At 41.5% G+C, this 22944-nt stretch overlaps 1 protein-coding gene across 1 annotated transcript in view; it reads right to left on the minus strand.

The window, feature by feature from the left end:
- Positions 1-22944, minus strand: part of ADCY8 (adenylate cyclase 8) — a 167898-nt gene that overhangs the window by 22269 nt on the left and 122685 nt on the right. The window contains exons 9-13 of the mRNA XM_070748307.1: positions 20107-20207; positions 14534-14735; positions 11952-12041; positions 8125-8297; positions 840-921 (exon numbers count right to left, since the gene is read on the minus strand). Of these exons, the coding sequence (XP_070604408.1) occupies positions 840-921; positions 8125-8297; positions 11952-12041; positions 14534-14735; positions 20107-20207 (648 nt within the window). The remainder of the gene's footprint in view (positions 1-839; positions 922-8124; positions 8298-11951; positions 12042-14533; positions 14736-20106; positions 20208-22944) is intronic.

Below are 22944 nucleotides of genomic sequence, written 5' to 3' on the forward strand. Positions count from 1 at the left end.
TTTTATGCTTAAGACCGTCCACCATTTTTGTAGCCAATCTTTGGACCCGTTCAATTTTGTCAATATCTTTTTATAGGTGAAGTCTCCAAAACTGAACACAGTATTCCAAATGTGGTCTCACCAGCGCTCTATACAGCGGGTTCACAATCACCTTGACCCTCAAGCTCCCAGGGCACTAGGCCCCATCAGTCCTGAACTCCATTTTTGGTTGTGACAGTCTCCTGGAGTGGCCTGCCAGCGAAAACAGAGCTTGGGAAGGTGACATGAGGCCCTCTTGAGTTCTATTTTTTGCTGGAAGAGGCACTACGGGCCTGTCCTTCGATGTTTTCAGGTTGGGGCCATGGGCCAGATCTAAGCACCCCGCAGGCCGGATCTGGCCTCTGGGTCTTAAATTTGACATGCCTGCATTATGTAATAAGATATTCCTTTCCTGCAATTTTAATTCTTTTAAAAACTCCTTTTTTTCTACAGATCCCTAACAGGAAATATGCCATTCCCGTAGCCTCTGTGCGCCCTGGTTTGGATTTTAAATTAATTTTAAATATCGCAGCTAGGGCAAATTGAATAGAGACAGGTAAGATATTCTGAAACAGCTTTCTATTTATAATATTTTCACAGCAATAAAAAAGGAGCTGCACGGACCTGGCCGTGGGTTCATTTTAATTGGCCCTCTCTTTAAGCTTAATCAGGTCTTCAATTATTGAAGGTCATTAAATATCTTGGTCTGATATTTAATTATTTGCTCCAAAGGGGAGCCATGATTGGCAGGGTCTAGCAGAGCAAGGGGAGATATTTTCTGCTGGGAGAATGTGCAAATGGAAAAGAAAAAATTGCCTTACCTGTTGACCATGATAAAACACAGCTAACAGAAACATAGCCATCAGGAGCAAGGAAGCCTCTTTCGTCCCCAGGAAATCCGTGCTGTAAAGAGAGAGAGAGAAGAAAAAAGAGAGAAGAAAGTGGTGATTAAAAACACCCCACAGCAACCTGTAAGAGAAGAGCAAAGCTTAAACTAAAAGACATTTTCTCTTGTTATGTTTTTAATTCATCAGGTATGAAAGTGGTCTGGGTGACTTTGGGCTACACACCATCAGAAGACTTTGAGTTCTAGTATGGCCTTAGACATGAAAGTTAGCTGGGTGACTTTGAGCCAACCACCAGGAGACTGTGAGTTCTAGTATGGCCTTATGCATGAATGCTGGCTGGGTGTTTTTGGACCAACATAGAAACATAGAAATATAGAAGACTGACGGCAGAAAAAGATCTCATGGTCCATCTAGTCTGCCCTTATACTATTTCCTGTATTTTAACTTACAATGGATATATGTTTATCCCAGGCATGTTTAAATTCAGTTACTGTGGATTTACCAACCACGTCTGTTGGAAGTTTGTTCCAAGGATCTACTACTCTTTCAGTAAAATAATATTTTCTCATGTTGCTTTTGATCTTTGCCCCAACTAACTTCAGATTGTGTCCCCTTATTCTTGTGTTCACTTTCCTATTAAAAACACTTCCTTCCTGAACCTTATTTAACCCTTTAACATATTTAAATGTTTCGATCATGTCCAACCACCAAGATATTGTGAATTCTAGTCCTGCCTTAGGCTTGAAAGCTGTCTGGATGACTTTGGTCAACCACCTGCAGAAAACTGTGAGTTCTAGTATGGCCTTAGCCATGAAAGTTAGCTGGGTGACTTTGAGCCAACCACCAGGAAACTGTGAGTTCTAGTCCTGCCTTAGACATAACAGTTGGCTGGGTGTTTTTGGACCAACCACCAGGAAACTGTGATTTCTAATCTTGCCTTAGGCATGAAGCCTGTGGATGGTGAAAATTGAACCATGTTGCAAAGTTCAACTGGATGAAAATTCATATACTGTTATCTGTTCTGTCCCAGTGCCAAGCCCCCCAGAAATCAGATGCACACCACCAGATTAATTAATAAAGGTTTTCCTATATACAATAGTCTTATGCAGATTGAATCTTTTGTAAAATAGGTGAAATATAGCAAAGGCTTCACCGCACTGATTATAAAGTATTAGCAGCTGGCCAGAGTCTCAGGAATAGATAAATACAGCAAATAATTACTAGATTGTAGTAGGTTTCTTATTGGAGACTTACAGGAGTTGGCTGAAAGTCTGGAGCTCATCAAGAAAGCCAAGAACGTGGTTCTTTTAAACCCAAGACACGTTTCCGAAATGAAACTAGATGTCTAGGATGAATGACGTTGTTCTCTGCACTGAGGCATCACATGACTCCATCTTAAATAGCCTGAGGATGTGGCCCAGTAGCCAGCAGTGCTACTCACGAGTAAGTCTCCTTCTGAGTAGCCAATCATGCCTCCTAGAGGCCCTTCGAATCCTAGCATCCAGAAAACACTCCTCCTTTTCTCCCGAGTCACTCATTTCAGGAGGTGCAGAAGGCCCTGGTTGCTCTTCAGGCTCTGACACCACGTCCTCTTCGCTGTGAGTCTGAGGTTCCAGGAACACAAGACGCCTGTACCATACCTCTACTGTCACTGACTAAGTGACCATTACTGGGCCACTTACTAATTGTGCTAGATGTGAACGGGCCACAAGAGTTATCCATTCAAATATAATTGCGTATAAACTATCAATCTCACTCTGTGGGGTTCTCTTAGTAAAAGGATCAAGATTGTGATTCACTTTGAGAGGTAGTCATGTACCAGTATCAAATAAAGCCCCCAAAAACTATGTAGTATTATTATTCTTCCTCTTTTAGACTATAGAACTATGATGGAGAACCCACAACTTCTGGAGGCAAGTTGTTCCACTGTTTGATTGTTTTTACTCTCAGGGAATGTCCCTCTTTGATAAGTTTCCATCACTCCCTCCCACAAGATTCCAGGTTGCAACTATGCAACCAATGTATTTTTCGCAGTATAAGACTCACCTTTTTCCTCCCTAAAAGAGGCTGAAAATTCATGTGCAGTTTATACTCTGAATGTAGCTTCCCCCCTCCAGCCCTCACGATCTTCCCAGCTCTTACTTGCAAACTCTTTCATTGTTACTCTTTGCGAAGAATGTTTTCCAAGCTCTAAGTCTTTGCAGGTTTTTTTCCATTGCTCTATTTGCTCTGAATGTTTCTTTCCAGCCCTAAACAGGTGCTAATGATTTTTTTCAGCTCTTACTGGCTTGCAAGCTCTTTCATTGTTACTCTCTCTGAATAAGGTTTTTAAAAATCCCTAACCAGGGGATAAAATAATGTGCTGTGTTGGGTATTTTGATTATTATTAATATTATTTGTATTAGCAGAGTTCAGCTGGCTTAATTTGCAGCGGATTTAGCATGGCAAGAAATAACACGTGGTTCAGAATCTCATTTGTTAGCAATGAATGACCACTCCTTCATAAAGATGAAAAATACAATCTTTACTTACAATTATGTTGATTCATGCAATTACAAATTGCAGGCAGATATGTTTATATTCCAGTCCATATTAATAACTTCTGGATGGTCCCATGTGTGAGGATGGCTTTGGATTTCATCTCACACATGTGTCCTCAGCCGAGGACAATGGAGCACACAGGAGGTGGACAAGGAAGGGTCATCGAGGCGAAAAGAGTTCAGAAGAGGGGGGAGCATCTACTCTGCAGAGGGTTTTATTTATTTATTTTATTTATTTATTTATTCTTTGTCCAATATACAATACATATGAAAGAAAATAGACATTAAGTAATATATATAAAGATAGAAAGTAAGAAAGAAGAGAAGGAGAAGAGAAGGAGAGAAAATATATGATATATGAGATAAGGAAAGACAATTGGACAGGGGACGATAGGCACATCAGTGCACTTATGTACGCCCCTTACTGGCCTCTTAGGAACCTGGAGAGGTCAATCGTGGAGAGTCTAAGGGAGAAATGTTGGGGGCTGGGGGCTGACACCACTGAGTCCGGCAATGAGTTCCACGCTTCGACAACTCGATTGTTAAAGTCATATTTTTTACAGTCAAGTTTGGAGCGGTTAATATTAAGTTTGAATCTGTTGCGTGCTCTTGTGTTGTTGCTGTTGAAGCTGAAGTAGTCGTTGACCGGAAGGACATTGCAGCATATGATCTTGTTGGCAATACTTAAATCGTGTTTTAGGCGCCGCAGTTCTAAGCTTTCAAGATCCAGGATAGTTAGTCTATTTTTGTAAGGTATTCTGTTTCGAGTAGAGGAGTGAAGGGCTCTCGAAAACCTTTGGACGTTTTCGAGAGTGTTGATATCTGAGATGTGGTGTGGGTTCCAGACAGATGAGCTGTATTTGAGAATGAGTCTGGCATAGGTTTTGTAGGCTCTAGTCAGTAGTGTGAGATTGCCAGAGCAGAAGCTACGTAGGATCAGGTTAACAACTCTGGAAGCCTTTTTGGCGATATTGTTGCAGTGGGCTTTAGCACTTAGGTCATTTGATATTAGTATTAGGTTTATATAGTCTGCAGAGTACCTGCCCCTTTTGGTCATCAAAAGGTGACACACTGGTCAGTTAATTGCGACCTGACCATAGAGATGTGTTTACAAGACAGTGCAAGCATGTAGTAGAGTGGTTAAACCCAACATGCTGAAGCTGACCAGACTAAGGATGCGAGCCAGATGAATATCTGATAAGCAGATTCTTTTCCCTATTTTCCTCCCCAAAACTAAGGAGCATCTTACACTTCGGTGCAAATCTTATACTCAGAAAAACACAGTACTTCTCGCTACAAAAGATTCTACCTGGAATTAAAGCCACAGCTTTTTTTTTTTTGCATTCCTTCTATGAAAACTTTCTGCCCAAGCTGTGATTCCTGTCTTGGTTTTCCACCTGATGCTAAAAAAATAAAACCCTCTCTACATTTCCATGTTCCTGTTGACACGATAGTCAATGAAAAGCCTTTGACAATAAAAGATTGACACATCAAACCATCCGTGATATTGCTTTCTTCTTTGGGGTGCCATTATAAGGCTTTCCCCTTTCATTTGTGCCTGTCTTTTCTCAGCTGATGAGATATTTCTAGCATCGCTGCAGAATTATCTTGTCTAGAGATGAGATGATTCAGGTAAGGCTCTTTGCTGGTCGAGGATAATTTTGTTCCATTGTTATGAAGAAATAAGAAGGGGCTGCGGAATAATCACACATGATATGCACAGCATTTTAGCATACATCTGGTGTGGAGTGTAGATTATTTCATTATTATTATTATTATTATTATTATTATTATTATTATTATTATGTCAATACAATACAGCAAACGAGATCACTATGCTGGATTTCGTATTTCATCACCAGTCGGGCGCTTCCCAAGCACCAAGGACTGTATGATGTAGCGGCGAATTATGTTTGCCGATCCCAGTAAAGCGGGCTTTTGCAATTGACAGATGGAGATTTTGTCAATTCCGATGGTTTTCAAAAGTCCGCTGAGATCCTTTGGCACTGCGCCCAGCATGCCAAGTACCACTGGGACCACTTTCAATGGCTTATGCCAGAGTCGTTGCAGCTCGGTTTTTAAATCTTCGTATTTCACTAATTTCTCTAGCAGCTTCTCCTCAATTCTGCTGTCCCCTGGGATTGCGATGTTGATGATCCATGCTTTCTTTTTCTCTATAATCAAGATGTCTGGTGTGTTATGCTTCAGAATTTGGTCAGTCTGAAGTCGGAAGTCCCACAGTAGTTATTATTATTATTATTATTATTATTATTATTATTATTATTTATTAGATTTGCATGCCGCCCCTCTCCGCAGACTTGGGGCAGCTCACAGCAATCATAAGAACAATATATAGTAACAAATCTAATATTAAAATCTAAAATAACAATTTTACATTAAAAAGCCTAAAAACCCCAGTATATAAAAAACATACACACAAACATATCATACATAAAACTACATAGGCAAGGGGGAGATGTGTCACTTCCCCCATGCCTGATGGCAGAGGTGGGTTTTAAGAAGTTTACGAAAGGCAAGGAGGGTGGGGGCAGTCCTAATCTCTGGGGGGAGCTGGTTCCAGAGGCTCGTGGCTGCCACAGAGAAGGCTCTTCCCCTGGGTCCCGCCAGCCAACACTGTTTAGTCGATGGGACCCGGAGAAGGCCAACTCTGTGGGACCTAACCGGCGGCTGGGATTTGTGCGGCAGAAGGCGGTCTCGAAGCTATCCTGGTCCGGTGCCATGAAGGGCTTTATAGGTCATTACCAACACTTTGAATTGTGACCGGAAACTGATCCTCGCATATAGAAACCTAGAATTGAGGCCTTTGAACTCTGGTGCTGGAGAAAGACTCCTGCAAGTCCCTTGGACTACAAGGTGATCCAACCAGTCAGTTCTAGAGGAAATCAACCCTGACTGCTCTTTAGAAGGCCAGATCCTGAAGATGAATACCTTGGCCACCTAATATGAAGGAAGGACTCACTGGAGAAGAGCCAAATGCTGGGCAAAACTGAGGGTAAAAAAAGGGGATGACAGACAATGAGGTAGCTGGATGGAGTCATTGAAGCAGTAGGGTGAGCAGGTAGAGGAGAGGAAGGCCTGTGTTGTGGTTAGCTCTGGCCCTGCTCCTGCCCCAAGGACTGTGGATGTGGGGGAGACATCCACATGCTGCAGGCCTGTTTTGCCCCCGGTGGAATCTGCTGATGAAGGCTCCTCTAACCAAGAAGACATGAGTGACAGGGAGGAAGAGAGTGTGGCAGACAGCTCAGAAGGAGATCAATTATCTAGCTCCTCCTTGGATTCCGAACAAGAGTTAATGATACAGCCACGCATGCGGAGAGCGATGCATAGGCAACAACTGAGAGATTATTATCAAAGAAAATGAGGCCACCTGTGGTTGGGTGGGGCTGTGGTGAGTAGTGAGGCTGCTATAAATAGCAGCCTGTGGGTTTGGCCATTGAGGAGGATTATCTGATTGTTGTGTTTCGTGCCTGCCTTGCTGACTTCAACCTTCGTATGCTGATGTTTCCCCACTTTGAAACTAAACCAGAGCAAAGTGTGTTTCACTTTGTGAAAGAAGAAGGACTGTGAATTGCCTCACAGCTGCAAGCTAAGTATCACAGAACTGATAAGGGACTTGTACAAATTACCAGTTTGTTTGGAGACAAGTGCTCTTTGCTATACCAAAAGAGGGCTTAGTTTAAGTGAAAATTCATTATAAAGAACATTGTGTTGAATTTTCAAACGTGTGTATGTCTGAAATTTGCATCTGTGAATTTTTGGGAGGAGTCTACCAGAGAGCCCGACAGAACAGCCTGGAGGAACATTGTCAATGGGTTTGTGATGGGTCGGACATGACTTTGCAACTAAGTTTCAATATTTACCTACAAGTCTTCAGCCACCACAAGCCACACTAATTCACAAATACTAGGCCACAATACCTTCAAGCCAGTAATGGGCAGCCAAATTTTTTACTGCCACACTGTGGATGCGGCTTATTTTGTGGGTATGGCTTGATGGTCATGTGACTGGGTAGGAGTGGCTTGCCAGCCATGTGACCAGCTGGGAGTGGCTTGAATGATCATCATAATTCAAGTGAACTGTTACGTTCTTGACTTACAACCTCACCAGTGTCGCTCTCTGGGGTGACAATTTGTTTTGCGTTTCCCGCACTCTCCTTCCTGGGTCACCCCCCTGCCTCAGGCTGGGTAGCTAGGCGAACGGGTGCCGATCAGCTGTTGAGACAGGAGGGGTGAGGAAATGGGCCCCCTACAACTCCTGACGGTGCTGGTCTCCCTGCCGCTTTCCGAGGAGGAAGATGTGGGGGCGATGTTCAGCTGGAGCAGGGTACACAGCTTCATTTCCGCCGGTGGAACTGTGTTCCACCCCATCTTGCCTGCTGCCCACCCCTGCTTCAAGCCAAGCCACAAGCCACATCTATGCAAAGGTGCAATATACGTACATATACTTTTGTAAGCCAATAAAATTACATTATAATCTGCATATTCACCATGACTAAACAGTTTTACATGGTTGAAGTCATTACAATTCTTCTCTCTGCAATTTGGAATATTGTATCAGGTTGGCCCTGATCCCGACAGGATATAATTGGTGTCTGGAAGGTATGTGGCAGGACGTGGTCCCATAAATATATATTTATAAAAGTAATAAAGGTGGGGTACAAATCTAACGAATGAACGCATAAGTAAAGAAAGACTTACTCTCCATTATGATTGATGTCATCGTACTGTAGAAACAGGGCAGCATAAATGGTCTCAGTCAGGAAGCAGTAGATTGCAATCATGATGAGGAGAACAGCCAACTTAAGGACCGAATTGAGACGGAGAAACACGGCACAGGTCACCATAGCCAGGATTCCGGTGAAGACGAAATACTTTATAAAGAAAATTGGGAGAAACATCAGCCTTTAGCTCATCAGCCATCAGCCTTTAGCGACCTAAACTAAAATCTCATATAAGAACTGCCAAAGTCCTTCACGTATTGGAAGGCAGCTATTATTGATTTATTGATTTATTGATTCACTGATTTATTGAACTTCTATGCTGCCCAATCCTGAAGGACTCAGGGCAGCTTACAACAATAATAAAAATACAATATAAATAGATACAACGCAATACAACGCCCCCACCCTCCTTGCCTTTCGTAAACTCCTCAAAACCCACCTTTGTTGTCAGGCATGGGGGAATTGAAATATCTCCTCCGGGCCTATACAATTTATGTATGGTATGTTTGTATGTATGTCTGCTTAATAATGGGGTTTTTAAATATTTTAAATTGTAAATTATTAGATTTGTTATGAACTGTTTTATTGTGTTGTGAGCCGCCCCGAGTCTACGGAGAGGGGCGGCATACAAATCTAATAAATAATAATAATAATAATAATAATAATAATAATAATAATAATAATAATAATAATAATAATAAAGTCGAACAATATCTAAAACTAAAGCATTTTCAGAAACTAAAACCCCATAAAAGTTGCTTAAAAAAAGGGCAATCACAATGATACACATGCGCACCATTCATAGAGTTGGCCATCAAGAGTTGGAAGTAAATTTATTGCCCCCAGGCCTGCCGACAGAGCAGGCCTGGGGGCAATTATGTCTCTCCTAACTCTTCTCTTTGTTAGCCAGAGCAATAGCACTGATAGGCCGCTTCATAGTGCTTTTACAGCTTTCTCTAAGCAGTTTACAGAGTCAGCGTAGTGCCCGACCAACCATTTGAGTCTTCATTTTACCCACCTCGGAAGGATAGAAGGCTGAGTCAACTTAGAGCCTGGTGAGATTTGAATGGGCAAACTGCTGGCAATTGGCAGTCTGCAGAACTTAGCCCGCAATACTGCACTCTAACCACTGCCACTATGGCTCGTTAGACTAAACATACCTAGTTCACTTAGCCATTCATCATGCAATATGTGGAGGGTGAAAAATGGTCAAACGGGCCAACAGAAGTTTGTTTCCATGGGACCATTTTTCACCCTCCACAGGCTCCGGATGCTTTTCTGAAGGGAGGGCAAAAAAATGGCCCAATGGGTCTATCAGAAGTCTGGAGGCATCAGTGGGGCCTTCACACATGTGCGAGAGGGGCAGCACAGGGGGTTGTTAGTGCGCGTATGAACAGGGGGAAGGCATTGCATTATGGGTGTGGGCACACAGGGCCGCCGATAGGGCGGTACTACTGGGAGTGGTGTACCGGGCCCGGCCATGAGGGGCCCCCGGTTTTGCCCGCCGTCGCACATGCGCAGTACCGGCCCTCTCTTGCCGGCTGCCTGCCTCACCAACAAAAAAGGTGGGCCCTCTGGCCCTCGCGAGGCAGGACTCGAAGCCCCGACGGAGCCTTTGGCAGTGCGGGCCCGTCGAAATTGAAAAATTATTCAGTTGCAAAATTGTTACAATCGGCACAGCACAGATCAGCAAAAATGCCTAGTTTTCTCTAATCTGCCTGAAGAGCTTCATAGCTGCTCAACATGAAGTTTGGATCAGACCTAATTTGGTATACATTTTGGTTATGGCGTTAGATTTTTTTCGAAATTGTTCCCTTCTAAGTGTGAGGGTAAGATGTGTTGCTTTGGAGCTGACATGTTTTTTGGAGCCGTCTCACCATTTTAGATTTGAGAATCAAAAACACCATCCTGGATTCGAGAAGCAAGCATTGTGGGAAGTGGAATGATTTGAATATGCAAAGGAGAAGCTGGGTAATGCTATTATGGTCTTTTAAAAAAAACAAAACTACCATCATATTTTGACACTTGTACAGAGAAGATCTGAAGCGGGAGTTGGTTATTTTACATTGTACCTTCTAAATTATATTAAACACATACAGAGTAATATCTCACCATATGTTTAATAGATATGATAACATCCTAAGAAAAAAAGAATAAATAATAAAGAGGAAAAAAAAGGTGTTGCTCTTAGAGCCACGGACATGCTATTTGTTAAGAGACGTTATACATTACACATTTGAAAGCTTAAATATATTAAGTTATGGAACTCAATAGCAGGTACGTGTATGAGAAAAAAATCTTGGATTTTTGGCACATTTGCTTCATAATGTGGATTTGATGATACTTGAGGGTATGTTCTTTTTTATAAAGCAATTTTAAAATTTTGCAAACTTTGGAAAATGCTATAAGGAGATAGGTGGAGAGGTTAATGAGAAGAAGAGGGAAGGGTTTTTTGCTCTTCCCTCTTCTTTCTCTTCTTTTTTCTTGCACTGTGCTTTTTACATCTATGGTGGAGTTTACGTAGTTTTAAATGTTATTGCATATAATTTATCTTCTGGTTACCTATTATTTATTGGTATTATTGTGAAAACAAATATTTTTCTAGTGTGATGCAGGAGTATTTTGTCTTTATCCTTTGTGCCATCTTATTGCTGCTTTTAATATTGTTGATGGCAAAAATAATAATATTTTGTTAATTTGGTGTATTTGCACTGTTCTGGTTATTTATTTATTTATATGTATGTAATATGTTGATGTCACTTGAATATATTTTCTGCATTATTAACATATTATTAATCTGTCAAACAAGTGTACCTTGTAGTGGCAGGGTTTAAATTTTTTTTTTGAAAGGTAAATTTAATACATAATTGGTATGTCGCAAAATAAAGTAGTTTTAAAATGGTGGGGGGGGGGGGCAGACACTTCGGCTGTATGGGGCCCCAAAATTCCTGATGGCGGCCCTGTGGGCACACACGCCCTTTTCAAGTTTAATTGGATTTGTATGCCGCCCCTCTCCGAGGACTCGGGGTGGCTCACAGCATATAAAAGAGACAGCAGTAAACAATCCAATTAATATACATTAAAAAAACCAATCCTTAAAATTCTAATTTTAAAAAAACTTCCATTAACATTTCATTCAACAATCATACTAAGAAACATTCATTGGTCAGGGGGAAGATTTAATAACCCAAGGCCTGGTGGCAAAGATGAGTTTTTAAACTCTTTCGGAAGGCAAGGAGCGTGTGGGCAATGCGAATCTCCAGGGGGAGCTGATTTCAGAGGGCTGGGCCCCCCACAGAGAAGGCTCTTCCCCTGGGTCTTGCCAGCCGACATTGTTTGGTTGATGGGACCCTAAGGAGACCAACTCTGTGGGACTTCACCGGTTGCTGGGATTCGTGTGGCAGAAGGCGGTCTCAGAGGTAGTCTGGTCCTATGCCATGTAGGGCTATATAGGTCATAACCAACACTTTGAATTGTGTCCAGAAACAGATTGGCAGCCAATGCACTCCGCGGAGTGATGACGAGATATGGGCATATCTTGGAAGGCCCAATACCGCTCAGGCAGCTGCATTTTGAACAATCTGAAGTTTCCGAACACTCTTCAAAGGTAGCCCCATGTAGAGAGCATTGGAGTAGTTGAACTTCAAGGTGATAAGGGCATGAGTGACCATGAGCAAAGACTCCCTGTCCAAATAGGGTTGCAATTTTTGACACCTGAGGGAAAAAAAGGTTTGCCATCATTGGCACCTAGCCTAACATATTGTGCTGCCTTTTCTTCATGCAAAACGATAGGCTGAAAATTACCTCTGGGTACGAGCAAATATCTGTAAAATATACTGAAGAGTTGAAAGTTTGATTCTTAAAAGGCGGTTGTTTGTCCAAGTCACACCAGAGCTGTGGACAAAAAAAAAGAAGGAAAAAATAAGAAAAGCGATGCAATTGTTTTGCAAAGTGTGTGCTGAAAAATGAAGGAAGAAGAATATTTGATTGTTCACACAAGAAAAAAGGAGACAATAGTGTTAATGCCTTTAACTCTGTGAGAATACTCTGGAATGAAGAACCACTTAGGAAAAGCAGAAAAATATAGCCCTGTATCTTCTTCAGAACTCATATAATGAGGGCAACAGCGGGCAACGCTTTTGAAATGATGAAGAATCTGTAGTGCACAGGCTTACAAAAAGCTCGCATTGGAATATATATTAAAAGAATCATCACTCAATCATATCACAAAGCAAACTAAAGAGTTCCCGGGTTTTATCCTCTCGGTGGGAATTTTATGAGGCTCACATTCATCCTTTCCATGTGGTATGGTTCCAGGACTGCCAGATTTCTATTTTAATGTTTCAAAAACATATATTAAAAGAGTGTTTTGTTTTAAGTCGCACACTCTTTTGAAATGAGTGGCCGTATAAATATGATAGATGATAAACAGATGATGATAGAGAGATTATAGTAGATAGATAGATAGATAGATAGATAGATAGATAGATAGATAGGTATATATATATACATATATATATATATATATATATATATATATATATAGATAGATAGATAGATAGATAGATAGAGAGAGAGAGAGAGAGAGAGAGAGAGAGAGAGAGAGAGATAGAGAGAGAGAGAGAGAGAGAGAGAGAGAGAGATAAATAGATGGATGGATGGAGATGGATGGAAGATGGAGATGATGACAGATAATAGATAGATGATAAATGAATGAATGGATGATAGAAATAGATGATTGATAGATACATTATAGATGACTGATAGATGATGATGGTGATGAATAGATAGATAGATAGATAGATAGATAGATAGATAGATAGATAGATAGATAGATATCATAGATGAATGGAAGGATGGAGATGAAGACAGATGATAGACAGAAGATAGATAGATAGATAGATAGATAGAAGATAGATATCAATGATTAATAGATAAATTATAGATGATTGATAGATGATAGATGATGATGAACAGACAGACAGACATGATGACAGACAACAAATAGATGATAAATAAATAGATGACAGATGATTATGGTGATGATGATGAATAGCTAGCTAGCGAGCTAGATGGCTGGCTGGCTAGATGGCTGGCTGGAAGGAAGGAAGGAAGAATGGAAGGAAAGACAGATAGACAGACAGATAGATACTCTAGATAGCTAGATAGGCAGGCAGGCAGATGAAACAGGAGGCCAGTGGATATCTCAGGGAATATCTAGGAGCACTTTGGTACCCCAGAACATGTGTTTCATCTTTCCGGTTTTAGTAATGTCTAAATTGGTTGCCTCTATATGAACCCACACTAAGAAATATTAGCTGTGCATAGAATGACAGATAATTAGTCCCTCTGCCAATTTCAGCTAATTTGGATTGTATTTACACTAGTTCCATGATAATGACCATGATAATGCTTCTAGAAATGTCAATGTATTGTATAGAACAAAATCATAATTAGGAAAACAAAATCTTCCCATAGGACAGTGATGGTGAACGTTTTTTCCCTTATGTGCCAAAAGAGCATGTGTGTCTGCTATCGCGCATGCACGAGTGCCCACACCCAAAGTCAAATGCTTGGGGAGGGCAAAAACAGTCCCCCCCCCCTTGGAGGCCCTCTGGAGGCCAGAATTGGCCTACTTCCCATCTTCTGGTGGGCCCAGTAGGTTTTGTGTTTCACCCTCCCCAGGCTCCAAAGGCTTCCCTGGAGCCGAGGGAGGGTAAAAACGCCCTCCCCCCATCCCCCAGAGGCTCTCTGGAAGCCAAAAATGCCCTCCCAGAGCCTGTGTGCCAGCCAAAACTCTGCTGGCTGGCACACATGTGCACATTGGAGCTGAGCTAGGACAACGGCTCATGTGCCAGCAGATGTGGCTCGGTGTGCCACCTATGGCACCCATGCCATAGGTTCACCATCACTTCCATAGGACAAAAATGCCAGTGAATAATCTGAATAATCTGTTGTTCCTTTCCTTTCCTTTCCTTTCCTTTCTTTTCCTTTCCTTTCCCTTCCTTCCTTCCTTCCTTCCTTCCTTCCTTCCTTCCTTCTTTCCTTCCCCCCCTCCCTTCTTTCATTTGCCAGAGAGAAAAGTATATTTAAATACCTTCAAGTGCAAAACACCAAAAGCTACTATCCTGGGAAACCAGCTTTTCAAAACCTTTCACCTTGCAGATATTTGGATTATAGCTCTCATCATAGCCAGCCAGAACGAAAGAATATTATGAAAGTACTAATAGAATTGTTTGTAGCTCAGACCTCACAGTATAATGAAAGGCTGGTGGTTGGGCATATCTGAAAGGCATCGCTTTGTGTAAAGTTGCTTTTAATAACTAGTTTATGCTTTTTCTGCTCCCTTTTACATTCAGACAAATATTTCCTTTTGAAATACTTACAATATTGATGATGGCTCCCAAGAAATTTATCATAATTGAGGCAAAGATGATGACATTTCGGGCCAGGTAGGTCTCGTTAATCCAGCAGCAAGTTTTCCTGAGCACCAGGGGTAAGCATTTGTAATCCTCTGCAGTGGTTATCAGCACGAGAGATGAGTGCAATATAATTAGAATTGAAAACTGGACAATCATTGGAATCATTCTGGAGAAGGAACACAGACAGACATATTTAGAAGACAGAACAACAGCCTTCTTCTGCATTTATAGGAAAAGTAAAATCTACTGTATCAGGGCTTCATAAAATCTTTTATTTTCATCTTCTTGGGAATATAAGAACATAAGAAGAGCCATGTTAAATTGGGCCAAAGTCCATCGAGTCCAGCATTCTGTGACAGACAGTGGCCCACCAATTGTACATGGGGATCTTGAGCAGAAAGAGAAGGAAAAACCCTCCCTTTCCTCTGACCCCCAACAAATGGGACCCAAGGGAATCCTGCCTGCCTCAACCCACATAGAGGCGGCACATGGGCATCCGTTTCAATAACCACCGATACACTTGGCATCCATGAATCTGTCTAATGCTGCCTTGAAGCTATCCAGGATGACAGCTGTCACAACCTCTTCTGGAAGTGAATTCCATAAACCAACGACCCTCTGGGTGAAGAAATATTTCCCTTTATTTGTCCTCACTTTCATACCTATGAGCTTTAGGGAGTCCTAGTGTTGTGTGATAAAGAAAAGAATTTTTCTCTATCCACCTTTTCCCATGCATGATTTTATACACTTTGATCAAGTCACCTCTTAAAAGCTGTCTTTTAAAGCTGAAGAGACCAAGGTGTTGCAACCTGGTTTCAGAAGGGAGGGGCTCCATTTCCTTGATCATTCTTGTTGCCCTTTTTTGCACCTTTTCCAGTTCCATTATATCCTTCTTGAGTTGTCCACCAAAACCCCAAGATCCCTTTCTTGGGTTGCCTCAGAAAGCGTGGTCCCCATCAGTTGGTAGGTATAATTGGGGTTCTTTTCCCCAATATGTATAACTTTGCACTTGTTTGGGTTAAAATGCATCTGTTGCCCACTCAGGAGAGGTCATCCTGGAGAATATCTACTCAGGTGGTCATTAGGAGTTAATGGCACTTAATCGATCCATTTTTATTCTTGTGCACATCCATGCAATATGCTTGCAGATGTAAGTGAGAAGCAGGCAGAGCTGGGAGGTGGAGTTAAGTATGTGATCAGCTTAGAGTCATTACATTGCCACAAATGTTACAATTCTAACTCCCCTTGAATTCCATGGAACTGTAATTGGGGCCAATTTAGTACTGGACTTTAGTTCACTAAATTCTTTATGTATAAGCCTGAGCAATACATTTTGACATATGATCAGATCCTTTTTGCCTGAGTGCAGAGGACCAATGCAAATATAACCTCTTCTTATATGACAGGGTAAGTGAAACAGTGCTTCTCTAAGAAAAGAGCTATTTAAAATGAATTACAGGGTGCATTCCAAAAGTAATGCAATTTTTTTAAAAAAGTAATTTATTGAACAGATTTGCACAAACACTTAAAATTCTTCAAAGAACTGTCATTGGGCTTCTACACATTTGTTCCAGGGACTCTGCCATGACCGGTACGTGCCCTAGAAGTTGTCTTTGGGGACTTCTTGCAAGGTCTTCATCACAGCTGATTGGATCTCTTCTATGGATGAAAAATGCACCTTGCCACAACGTGCTACAAGTCCACGAGTTCCTGATCAAACACCAGGTGCCACCACTGCCCCATCCCCCCTATAATCCTGATGTCGCCCCAGCAGACTTCTTTTTGTTCCCAGCCCTGAAAGGAACCCGTTTTTCATCCATAGAAGAGATCCAATCAGCTGTGATGGAAACCTTGCGAGAAGTCCCTGAAGACGCCTTCCAGGGTGCGTACTGGTCATGGCAGAGTCGCTGGAAAAAATGTGTAGAGGCCCAAGGACAGTACTTTGAAGAATTTTAAGTTTTTGTGCAAATCTGTTCAATGAGCCGGAGTGGCGCAGCAGGTAGAGTGCTGTACTGCAGGCCACTGAAGCTGACTTGTAGATCTGAAGGTCAGCAGTTCAAATTTCATCATCGGCTCAAGGTTGACTCAGCCTTCCATCCTTCCGAGGTGGGTAAAATGAGGACCTGGATTGTGGGGGCAATAGGCTGGCTCTGTTAAAAAGTGCTATTGCTAACATGTTGTAAGCCGCCCTGAGTCTAAGGAGAAGGGCGGCATAAAAATCGAATAAATAAATAAATAAATGAATGAATGAATGAATGAATAAATAAATTACTTTAAAAAAATAATTGCATTAATTTGGAACGCACCCTGTATATGCACAAAAAGATATAACACCAAGATAAATATAGTGTTGCTTTGGAACTAAGAATCATGGTTGATGGACTGTATCATGGGATGCTAGCAGGGGTGGGTTCTGATTCACCTCGCTGCCGGTTCGGTCCCTCATATGTAGTGTGGGTGCCACATGGGTGCACTCATTCATAGTGCTAAAAACACAGCTTCTGTGCATGTGCAGAAGCAAAAAACAACTGCATGAAGTAAAAAACAAGATGGCTGGTTCAGGAGCATGTCGGTGGTGTAGTGGTTAGAGTGCAGTACTGCAAGCTACTTCTGCTGATCACCAACTGTCAGCAGTTTGAATCTCAAGGTTGACTCAGGTGGGCTCAAGGTTGACTCAGCCTTCCATCCTTCCAAGGTCGGTAAAATGAGGACCCAGATTTTTGAGGGAAATATGCTTACTCTCTGTAAACTGCTTAGAGAGGGCTGTAAAGCACTGTGAAGTAGTATATAAGTCTAAATGATATATAGTGTTCCCTTGATTTTTGCGGGGGATGCATTCCAAGACTGCCCGTGAAAGTCGAATTTCCGCGAAGTAGAGATGCGGAAGTAAATACACTTTTTTTTGGCTATGAACAGTATCACAAGCCTTCCCTTAACACTTTAAACCCCTAAACTGGAATTTCTCATTCCCTTAGCAACCATTTAGGTTATTACTCACCATGTTTATTTATTAAAGTTTATTAAAAAAAATATTTATTAAAGGCGGACAAAAGTTTGGCGATGACGTATGACATCATGGGGCGGGAAAAACTGTGGTATAGGGAAAAAAACCGCAAAGTGTTTTTTAATTAGTATTTTTGAAAAACCGTGGTATAGCCGTTTCGCGAAGTTTGAACCCGGGAAAATCGAGGGACCACTGTAATGCTATTGCTACGAGGGTCGCCTAGAAAGTAGTGCACCATTTTCTCCCCCTCAGCCTACAATAATGGTACGAATGCGAAACTTTAGATATACATTATTTGAATTGTCAGGAGTGCGTGTGTAAATTTTGCATTTCTTCAATCATATAGATGATGATGATGATGATGATGATGATACAAATCCAATAAATAAATAAAAAAATAAAAAATAAAAAATAATAATAATAATAATAATTATTATTATTATTTTATTATTTATTTATTTTATTTATTGGATTTGTATGCCGCCCCTCTCCGTAGACTCGGGGCGGCTAACAACAGTAATAAAAAACAGCATGTAAATCCAATACTAAAACGCCTAAAAAAACCTTATTGTAAAACCAAACATCCATACATACAAACATACCATACGTGAATTGTAAAGGCCTAGGGAAAGAATATCTCAGTTCCCCCATGCCTGATGGCAGAGGTGGGTTTTAAGGAGCTTATGATTATTATTATTATTGTTGTTGTTGTTGTTGTTGTATTATATTTGTATGCCGCCCCTCTCTGAAGACTCGGGGCGGCTCACAACATAGCAACAGTACAATACAATACAAATCTAATATTAAACATTTTAATATTGAATCTAATATTAATATTAAATATTAAAAATTTTAAAAAGTTAATTTAAAAACCATTAACATAACATAATCAATATAGTAAAATCATCAACTACGCAATCATATACACTCAACCTAATTAATCGTAATACAGAGGTCAGAAAACAAAGGGGGGGCCTTAATCACCCCCACGCTTGGAGACAGAGGTGAGTCTTCAACATTTTACAGAAGGTGAGGAGGGTGGGGGCTGTTCGAATCTCCAGGGGGAGTTGATTCCAGAGGGCCTGGGCCGCCACAGAGAAGGCTCTTCCCCTGGGTCCCACCAAGCGACATTGTTTAGTCGATGGGACCCGGAGAAGGCCAACTCTGTGGGACCTAATTGGCCTCTGGGATTCAACCCCTGACCTCTTAGGGCTGGGAGACAGTCACCATCTTCTTTTAACAACCCCGTAATCCCCTTCAGGATGGAGTCTGAGCAACTGAATGAAGCTGAGTACAGTGGTACCTCATGATACAAACCCCTCGTCTTACGAACAACCCGAGATACAAACCCGGGGTTCAGAAATTTTTTGCCTCTTCTTACGAACTTTTTTCTTCTTATGAACCCGCCGCCGCCGAGAAGCCCCATCGCCCGGCTGTCACTTTTTGAAACAGCCGGGGGGCTTCTCAGCATCCTCCTGAACCCGAACGCCAAACCCGAACTTCCGGTTTGCTGTTAGGGAGGCTGCCGAGAAGCCCCCCGGCTGTTTTAAAAGGTAACAGCCGGGCGGCGGGGCTTCTCGGCGGCCTCCCAAACGCCGAACCCGGAAGTTCGGGTTTGGCGTTCGGTGTTTGGGAGGCCGATGAGAAGCCCCCCCGGCTGTTTCAAAAGGTGACAGCCGGGCGGCGTTGTTTTTTTGCGTTTTTTTGTTGTTGCACGAATTAATTGATTTTACATTGTTTCCTATGGGAAACAATGTTTCGTCTTACAAACTTTTCATCTTACGAACCTCCCCCGGGAACCAATTAGGTTTGTAAGTCGAGGGTCCAGAGACAGTGACTAGTCTAAAGTCACCTGTATTTCTCAGTTTCTACCATGGTGCCTTCACCACTTCAGTGGTTCTCAACCTTTCTAATGCTGCAACCTCTCTAATGCCGCAAATACAGTTCCTTATGTTGTGGTGACCCCCAACCATAGGTCTAGCGCCAATTATTCCAATAGAGCTGATTGGCAGGAAGGTCAGAGGGACACCCCCACTGTAAATGCCTGATTGGTCAGATTGTAAAACTATGTTTTTTATATATATTGGGACTGTTTTATGAATTTATTAATTTTATATTGTAATTAGATTGGTGGGCATTGGATTTGTTATTATGTACTGTTTTTTATTATTGTTGTGAGCCGCCCTGAGTTTGCGGAGAGGGGCGGCATATAAATCCAATAAATCTAATCTAATCTAATCTATGTTGCAAGGTGCCAGAGTAGAAGCTTTAGTTCCTAACACCATTGGAAATTTGTCTTTTCCCAGGGTCTTAGGTGACTCCTGTGAAATGGTCGTTCGATCCCCAAAGAGGTTCCGACCCCCAGGTTGAGAACCACTGCACTAGACCAAACTGCCCTCACTGCAATCACTACAATGAGGTGATAAATGATAATTATCTTTGGCGGGAGCCCAGTTTTCCTATGCTCTAGAAAGTGACATAAATTAGAATCCCAACTCCAATTAATTTCTCCATTCCAAATCATGGAACTCACCTCGAAGACGGAAGTAGACTTTGGATGGCGGTGATAAACACCAGGACCATTAATGCACACACCAAGTTTGACTTGAACACCTCGTCCCTCATTTGGGAGTACTGAAATAGAAAACATAAGACAAAAGGGACTCAAGTAAGTGAATTTTCTAAATTAACTCAACAAACAGAGCAAGGCAAGTATACGAGGCTTCTGAGAAATTAGCAAACACAGCTCAGTAAAAGAGCTTTTAAAAATGATGGTGGTCTCCATGGACCAGCATCAACAAATTGGTTCTGTGACATCATCATGACATCCTGCTACCAGTTCAGGTGAAACAGTCCGAACTGGTCCGAATATGTTAGAGGTTGAAGAGTAAACTGTATTACCCTGCGCAATGGAAGTGTGGATATAATAATAATAATAATAATAATAATAATAATAATAATAATAATAATAATAATAATAATAATAATAATTATTATTATTATTATTATTATTATTATTATTATTTATTAGATTTGTATGCCGCCCCTTTCCGAAAACTCGGGGCGGCTCACAACAATAATAAAAACAATATAACAGTGATGCAAATCTAATATTAAAAGAAAAGATATATAAAACCCCAGCAATTAAAACCATACAGCACATACATACCAAACATAAAATATAAAAGCCTGGGGGAGATGTCTCAGTTCCCCCATGCCTGGCGATATAAGTGGGTCTTGAGTACAAGGAGGGTGGGGGCCGTTCTAATCTCCGGGGGGAGTTGATTCCAGAGGGCCGGGGCCACCACAGAGAAGGCTCTTCCCCTGGGGCCTGCCAAACAACATTGTTTGGTTGACAGGACCCGGAGAAGGCCAACTCTGTTGGACCTTATGGGCCGCTGGGATTCGTGCGGTAGAAGGCGGTTCCGGAGGTATTCTGGTCCAATGCCATGTAGGGCTTTAAAGGTCATTACCAACACTTAGCAGATATCCAGCTAATATTCCAGAGACATGAACAGGAACTCCAAATAACCAGACTACATACATTAAATGTATAAATATTATTTACATTATGCAAATATCGTAGTCAGTAACAGTCCTAGTCATTCACAAATACTGCAATCAATATTCCCAATACATATACAATTCAAGCCTCAATCAATACATATGCCGACTAACATTAGAATACTGAGTTCTTAATCAGAACTACAGAAAAAAACAATTGCTGCCAACCTGCCTTCCAATGAGGATCTGAATACTGCAACAGTTAGAAAGAGGGCTGTGAAAATATTTACAAACCCCTCACATCCTGGACATAAACTGTTTCAATTCCTACCCTCAAAACGTCACTACAGAGCACTGCACATCAAACGCCATCACTCTGCTAAACAAATAATTCCCTCAACACTGTCAATTTATTTACTAAGTCTGCACTACTATTGCTACTAGTTTTTTCTCATCATTCCTATCACCCATTTCCTCCCACTTATGACTGTAACTTGTTGCTTGTATCCTTAAGATTTTTATTAATATTGTTTCCTCATTGCTTATTTGACCCCTATGATAATAATTAAGTATTGTATCTCACAATTCTTGACAAATGTATATTTTCTTTTATGTACAGTGAGAGCATATGCACCAAAGACAAATTCCTTGTGTGTCCAATCACACTTGGCCAATAAAGAATTCTATTCTTACAACACATAGTAGTCCTTATAGAATAGTCATATAGACAAACCAGCATAGAATCAGAGAGATATCAGGGAGAGTCTCAAGGCTTTAGGCTCCGAGAAAGAAAGACGTTGCTGACTCCCAATTATAGCTGACTGCAACACCAGCTCTTAAAACAGTAGTGTGCTAATTCCTTTAGCCATACATTGCTGACTTAGGTTATATATTGGAAAACCCAACTAGTTATACACACGGTACTAACAGAACCCACCTATGATGACAGCCTAGATGTGCGATGGCGAACCTATGGCACGTGTGTGGCAGAAGTGACATGCAGAGCCATCTCTCTATCTAGGCATGCAAGCCATCGCCTATTGCTCTTCCAGATTCCAGCGCCAGCTACTAGGTTTTCACACGTGTGGAAGCACCAGAAATGAGAAGAGCAGCCTTCCAGTGCACCTGTACACACACTGGGAAGATGATCTTCTGTTTCCGGCATTCATTCATTCATTCATTCATTCATTCATTCATTCATTCATTCATTCATCCATCCATCCATCCATCCATCCATTCGATTTATATGCCGCCCCTTTTTATATATATGAAATTTTACCCCCATGCGGGGAATCAAAAACCTCACCAAAATGCGGGTCTGGAAAGTGACTGTGGGACCACATGTCCCAGTGCGAGATTTTGCATCCTGAATAGGTGCTGGAAGCAAAATTGCGCTCGGTCCCACACTCACGTTCCAGACCCGCAGAGCTTTGCGACATTAACCGTTCTGGCAGCAGCCCACCTCTGCTTCCTTCCGAGGGGGTCATATGAGGACACAGATTGTTGCGGGCAATATGTAAACTGTTTAGAGAGGGCTGCGAAAGCACTGTGAAGTGGTATATAAGTCTAAATGCTATTGCTTTAATGCTATAAATGGTTGGATGGATGGATAGGTAGAGAGATGGATAGATGGATGGATAGAGAGATGGATGATAGAAAGATAGATAGATAGATAGATAGATAGATAGGTAGATAGATAGATGATAGACAGAAAATATAGCTTGATAGATGATAGAGATATCTAGATTGAGATATCATTTTGGATAGATGGATGGATAGAGAGATGGATGATAGATAGACAGACAGACAGACAGACAGACAGACAGACAGATAAATAAATAGATAGATGATAGATAGACAGAAAGAT

Source organism: Erythrolamprus reginae, chromosome 3 (assembly GCF_031021105.1).
Source record: "Erythrolamprus reginae isolate rEryReg1 chromosome 3, rEryReg1.hap1, whole genome shotgun sequence".
NCBI classification, from domain to species: domain Eukaryota; kingdom Metazoa; phylum Chordata; class Lepidosauria; order Squamata; family Dipsadidae; genus Erythrolamprus; species Erythrolamprus reginae.